Here is a 6,702-nt window from a genome sequence, read left to right as displayed (position 1 = left end):
TTTATTTAAAGCTCCTGTGAGCAGTTTTCAGCTGATAATGAAATGGACTGAAATTTAAATGGATCTCTCTTTACAACCTGCAAAAGCAGAAACAGACCATTGGTTGAAAGAAAAAATGTGCCTATTGAGATTTAAATGCTTCAAACTGCTGCTGCAGGGTAGCTGTGACACAAAGTGTTTAACTGTATGCTGCAATTTAAACATTTTTTTTTCTATGTCCACATCCACTTTGTTCTTTGGTGGATCAAAATCAACACAAAGTTTCTCAGAGTAGAGTTAAAAATAATAATTTTACATGTGATTTTGTTACACTGTAAAGTAAAATATAATACATTTTTATTTCTTAAAAAGGAAAATATAAACTGACAACTCTTGAACTTTATTCTTATCATAACAACATCTCCACAAGCATCTACATCCTCAAGTCAACATTCATCTCAATACAAAACACTCCTTCAAATATCTAACAAGGTCCTAAACCGGGTTCAAAAACATACAAACAAAAAACACATTTACAGGGAAAGACAGATAAATCAGAACATTTAAATGATAAAATCTGGATCCAAAATGCATAGATGTAATGTACATTATGGGTTTGTTTGAAGATGGAAATTGGTGGACAGAACAAACAAACATTCACAAAGTAGATGTTGTACGGTAGCCAAAAGTAGACATGCATCAACATTTTATGTTTTCACCTGTGATAACAAGTCATTTCTGGTTGTTTCTTGGGATCTTGACTTGTTTATCTAGTATCTTTAGATTTGCAAAAGCCCTAAACAAACCAAAAAAAAATGAACAAACCTCATTAGAGTAAGCAATGAGAACAAGTCACAAGTTGTTGTTTTTTTGAATTTTGTATTTTGTTTTCTAGATCCCAGCGAATCATTGATTTTTTTCTAATCCAGTATTAATGTAAAACAAAGAAAAAAATAAAATTCAAGGATGCATGTCTACACTGGGCTTTTGTTATGCTGAGCATTTGTTAGAAATTCCATAAATACACATTAAAGTACACACAGTTTCACGCATACATCCAAACCTCATGATTTTCTCCTATAGGTGAACTCTTTACAATAGACTTAAAGCACTCTGCCACACAGCTTCTAAAGTCTCCTCAAAAAGGGGCTATCCTCTGCTTACAGAGATTTTCAGAGGACATAAAGTGGGCCTGCTGAGACTGCTAGACAAAAAATAACAACCCCACATCCTCCTCTTCCTGATATCAGGAGATACCAAAGTACTTCCTTGCTTTAACTTCAGGCGAAAGCCTAAGTACAAACCAGGTCTCCTCACTGTCTGGTTGGTAGATGATGCGGTTTCTGCTGCTGGAGCCCACGGTAGAGGGTGGTGATGGGCTGTGGATCCGTGCCCGTGTCTGTCCGTCTCCTCCAAGCTGATGAGGGTGAGCCTTAATCGTGTTTGCCCTTCCCTTTAGGCGCGCCTTCATTCCAAGCCACATAAACAAACAAGGCCAACACTACATGCACAGCGAGCACTGCAACGATGGCTGCATAGAAGTAGCTGTCAGAGCTCGACATCTTCATCGAACCTGAGAGGAGGAAGAGCAGAAAATGAGTGACTGCAATATTACAGCGTGCAGAAAGTGCAATCAGACAAAGACCTTAATTTTGAGCTGACATTTACTGAGGATGACTTAAATTAAAAACTCAAGAGGAACCCATCTTGATCTGATGAAAAAATAATTACCATTTATGAGTTTTCTCCAAGGATTTATTTTGTGTTTCCTACTCTGTGATGTAAGTGGTTTTAATACAGTCTGCATTGTAACAGAGACATGATAAAACAGTTAGTTCCCACTCTTTCATTTTGTTGTTTAAACAAAGACATATGAGAGTTGAAATGTGGAACAATATTGACAGGACGTTTAGCTATGTATCAAAAGTTTCTAAGAGTTCATCATACTTCAAGTTTTCTTAACAAAATAAACAATTATATACAAGCTCCAGCTGACAGTCTTTTGTGTTGAGTAAGCCTCATGTCACCAAAGCAATAGCCAACAGAGTCTAATTTCAATGCAGTTTGTAAAGCAAAATGCACAAGCAAATAACTTTTAAAAATCCTACTCTACTGTTGCTCATTTTTGAGTATTAATTAACTTTTAAAACTGTTGCATAGATGGCCGTATCACACTGGAGGTGGTGCTGTTGTACTGAGTATCTACCTGGCTCGGACTGAGTCGGAGACCAACAGCTGCAGGCTGAACAAGAATAACATCACATCTGTGCTGACTCTCCGTAACAGTGTGGCCTCTCATGTGATGTGATGTGCAGATAGGTACAGCAGGAAGCAAGTTCAACATCCCCAGACTTTCCTTCAGTAAGCTGGCTAATAAAAGGCTAAATTGTACTGAGAGATACCAGTGCTGCTACGTTGGCTATGAACTTTATCTGTTAACTCATGCTTTCTGGTTCAAGCTGTTTGCATGCCCACAAAAAGTGGACATTTGGCACATCACTAGGGGATTCTTCTGCTTAAAAACAACCAAACACCAGCTGTCTGCTCCTTTTAGATAAAGATAATGACAGGTGAGAATAAACAGAACTACACAAATTAATTGTGATTAAGAAAACTACAATTGTTGCATGAAAGGAGAAATTTAAAGCAGAAATTTACAGTACTGTTCTTTATATTTATCAATGAGCGGACTTTTTTGGATAACCTGCTGATTTGTAACACCACAACATTACGCACTATGATTCTTAAAATTAAACAATTTGACATGATTTCAGCACTATAATCCAGAATAATAAGGCATGAGACCATCCTCAAGTAATAATCAATAAATCATTAAAATAAAATATGAAACTATACAGCTGATCTGACACCTTATCTCTCAACAAAACCTGGTAATGACTAGGTAATGAATTAAGAGTAAGTTACCATGGGGATATAGCCAAGTTTAAAGAGAGGGAGCTTTATGACATGGAAAACTCTTGTTTTAGGCACAACTGACCAGGCAAACCCTTAAATCTTGTTTCACTGCACAACCCCCAACACTATACTTGACTCCATGGTTATGACTGCTTTATTGTATAGGCTAATATAACATGTAATGAATCACAAGCTGATTCATTACATCAACAACTCAGAGTTAAAAGTTTGTGCCTCTCAACGAGTTTTTTCCCGATGATCACACAGGAGAGCTCCTTGTTCGAGGTGCGAAAGGTGCTCTTATGTCCTGGAGTCTGTCAAAAACTTGTCCAGTTGTCATCGCCACAAATAATGGGACTAACATAATCAAAGCTGTGAGTCTGAATGTGTGTACTAAACTGCAATGTTTTGGCCATCAGCTGTATCTTGCAATCAGTGAGTTTTTTGTGTACGTTTGCTTCACCTTAATGAGGAAAATAACCATCATTTTATAATCAACAATCGAAACATGACAGAGAAAACATTTCATAACCTTCCATATACAATAAAGGACAGAGTATTTCATGATTAAGGTAGGTTTTAGCTTCAGCTCTGTCTTGCCATTATTTGTTTTTATTTGTTAAAGCTTGTGAGTGAAGTCTTTGTCAAAATAAAGCATCTAAATTTAGCTTGATATTGATTTTACCATTTCTACATTCAATTTCTGACAAATTAAATAGAAGGTTCTACTATAATCATCATACTGGTGTCATTCTATGCATATAAGGGCTGAGCTAAGTATTTCTACAGTAATCTGGAGGTGATTTCAAAATACTGTGAAATGTACTCTGTATCATAATATAGCCTAAAAATATTGTAACACTAATTTCAGGCCATATTGCCTAGCTCTAGCGCAGGGGAGTCAAACTCATATTGAGTCTGGGGTCAGATTTGCTCCAATGAGACGTCCTGACGGCCGGATTATTTAGGCCAGGAGTGTAAAAGTCAATCTCGGATTCTGAATTTAGGCCTGACCAAAGAGTGTAAAAAGGTCAACATTTAAACATAAACTGTCAACCTCATTTTCACCATTAGTAAAATATGAAAAATGTAAACAACATGATAATAAATCATTCTGAGATGAAAAAAAGTCAAAATGATATGTTTAAAGGCTCAGAGTCTGAGATAAGAAGTCAAACTTATCAATTCAAAAGTTTAAAGCACAAAATTTGAAGGTAAAATCATGTTTCTCAAAAGGCAAATACATAAGATAGAAAGTCAAAATCACAAGTTTAAAAAGTAATAAAGGACGTCGAATTTTACATTGTGAATCTTGGAGGTTAAATTATGATATGAAAAGGTCAAAACATGAAAACAGTCAAAATCATAAGTTAGGTCAGAATTGTGAGATGCAAAATTGAAAATATGAATGAAATCACAAGATTAATTTTTTTTCCCCACCCTCCTGACTTTTTGGTTAACTACTTTTCTCTTTTCTTTTTCAGATTTTTATAATTAAACAAGGGTATTTTAAATCATCAAGGTTATGTTTACACATTTTTACTGGAGGAAACCTCCAGACCTCATACTGGGGGCCGGTTATAATGGAATAATCATTTGATCTTGAGGGCCGGATATAACTGTACCACTGGCCGGATTTGGCCCCTGGGCCTTGAGTTTGATACCCCTGCTCCAGCTCCAACACAAATATTCCTAAAGAGAAATACAATGTGTTTTACCCATAACAGCTACATAAAAAAGTCAATGGCATCAATTAATTTTTAAGACATATCTATGGGCTTTTATGCCCTTACTGATGGAGGACAGTGGATAGAATAAGAAACAGGGACGAGAGAGCAGGGTAGAGGTATGAGGGAAATGGTGCCATAACCTGGACTCGAACCCGAGCTGCCCGTTCGCATGGTGCGCCTCAAACCACCAGGCCATCTGCGCCCCATCAAGTTAATTTTGAATATAGCTGTCCTCTCCATTTTTGTGAGGAAATCTCCAGTGGTTTAACTTTAAAATGTGGTTTAACTTTTAAATGTCTGATAGTGGTGGGTCAGTGATGGTCTGAGGAGGCATATCCTTGGATGGCCACACAGACCTGCATGAGCCAGAGGTACCCTGATTACCATTAGGTACCAGGATGAGGTCCTCAGAGACACTGTCAGACCACATGCTGGTGCAGTGGGCTCTAGGTTCCTTCTGATGCATGAAAATGCTCAGCCTAATTTGGCAGGAGTGTGTCAACAGTTCCTGCGTGACGAAGGCATTTATATTATGGACTGGCCTGCCCATTCCCCAGACCTGAATCCAATCTAGCACCTCTGGAACATCATGTCTCGTTCCATCCACTGCTGCCATGTCCGTCCAGGAGCTGAATGATACCCTGATCCAGGTCTGGGAGGAGATCCCTCAGGAGACCATCTGTCGTCTTATCAGGAGCATGCCCAGATGTTGTTGGAAGTGCACACAGGCACGTGGAGGCCATACACACTACTGAGCCTGGTTTTGAGTTGTTATGAGGAATTTCACAGAAGTTGGATCAGCCGTGACCTGATTATTCCACTTTAATTTTGGTTTCCATTGATCGTTCTAATGTCTCTAGACTTCAGGACTTTTTCATCCTCCGTGCACCCTCAAATGTTGTAGTTGTGTAAAAATAGCCCTACTTCAGTTCTACCAATTCCATCAGTAATATCAATAACAACAGCATGAAAGATGATTAACTTCTGAATTGTTCAATCACTTTAAGTCACCTTATGACTTTAATGGCAACCCTTTGCTGATGTCTGCACTAACCTACACAATACTTTGAAAAAGCTACAGTTTTCATTTAAATGTTTAATAAAAGAAAAAATTGATGATTTGTATGTTTATGCAAGGGGCAGAGAAGCCTCGGGTTGTCTAGATCAGTAAACAAAATATGTTTGAACTTATCTGCAAACACAAACACGGTGGTGTTTCACGGCTCACCCTCAAAGATGTAGGCTTTTGATGCGAAGTAAAGTCCGATGGGCAGAGTCACCATCAGGATAGTGAAGAAGAGCAGTGTCTTGAGTGCTGAAACCAAGGAGCCTTCATTTCTGCAGAGAAGCACAGAAGCATGTGTCAGCTGAGATTAAAGAAAGAGAGCCCAGTGAGGGGAGCAACGGCACTTTAACAAGCTGACTACTGAAGTTAATACATCCCCTGGCAATGTTTAATGTTGATGTCCGGAATAACGCCACATCAATTCGAGGTCTCTGTAATTTTGGCACACTTTCAGCATTGCATAGCACAGGAGGGACGCTGGTTTTGAGGCCAGCCGTCCCCCTGCAAACACAGATACTAGCAGGCTAAGCTAAGAGGCTAACTGCTAATACTAGCTGTTAGTAAAGTGAACAGTTGAGTTCTTACCCTCTGTAATAAGCTGGAGGTCCAGGGGCAGAGTCTAAAGAGGCTTTGGCAGAGCCGTCCATTGCTGAGCCGATATACAGCGATATACAAAAAAACCTGAATATGTAAGAGGAAAACAAACACGCTCCGCGTTCGTATTGTCGCTGCAGAAAGCGTCTCTTCCGCATGGGATCATGGGACCGCCACATGACTTGATATGACGCCGAGAAAATCTCGCGAGGCCAGTCTTCAGGGCGGCAATGAGAGCCTGCTTCGTGTTCAAAAATAAAACGTATTTTTAGAAGCACTATGAGCTCTGGGGCCTTTCCGTATGAAGTCAGAGAAAGTATGAACACCCAAACAATTTCTGCTTTGTTCTTAAATGTTTCAAATATTATGTAATTTAAGTTTGAGATCATAGATGACGCAAGAAAACCTCAAAACTGA

The 6,702-nt window shown here is 38.7% G+C and overlaps 1 protein-coding gene across 1 annotated transcript; it reads right to left on the bottom strand.

Annotated features, from left to right (window-relative positions):
- Positions 1-360: 360 nt before the first annotated feature.
- On the bottom strand, positions 361-6,456 carry vma21 (vacuolar ATPase assembly factor VMA21). The gene is made up of 3 exons (XM_041798127.1): positions 6,277-6,456; positions 5,854-5,963; positions 361-1,552 (listed from the first exon to the last, which is right to left on the bottom strand). Exons 1-3 carry the CDS (start codon positions 6,441-6,443, stop codon positions 1,413-1,415), a joined length of 417 nt encoding a protein of 138 aa, XP_041654061.1. The 5' UTR covers positions 6,444-6,456; the 3' UTR covers positions 361-1,412.
- Positions 6,457-6,702: the final 246 nt, after the last annotated feature.

This window comes from Cheilinus undulatus, linkage group 10, assembly GCF_018320785.1.
Source record: "Cheilinus undulatus linkage group 10, ASM1832078v1, whole genome shotgun sequence".
Classification (NCBI taxonomy): Eukaryota; Metazoa; Chordata; class Actinopteri; order Labriformes; family Labridae; genus Cheilinus; species Cheilinus undulatus.
This window is presented reverse-complemented; position numbering and strand designations above follow the sequence as displayed.

Bases quoted from the DNA above. Each gene is read 5' to 3' on its own strand.
- vma21 (XM_041798127.1), bottom strand. From the start codon at position 6,443: ATGCGGAAGAGACGCTTTCTGCAGCGACAATACGAACGCGGAGCGTGT. The intron at 5,964-6,276 runs GTAAGAACTCAA...GCTTCTCTGCAG, and splicing joins CCTCCAGCTTATTACAGAGG to AAATGAAGGCTCCTTGGTTT. The intron at 1,553-5,853 runs GTGAGCCGTGAA...TCCTCCTCTCAG, and splicing joins AAAAGCCTACATCTTTGAGG to GTTCGATGAAGATGTCGAGC.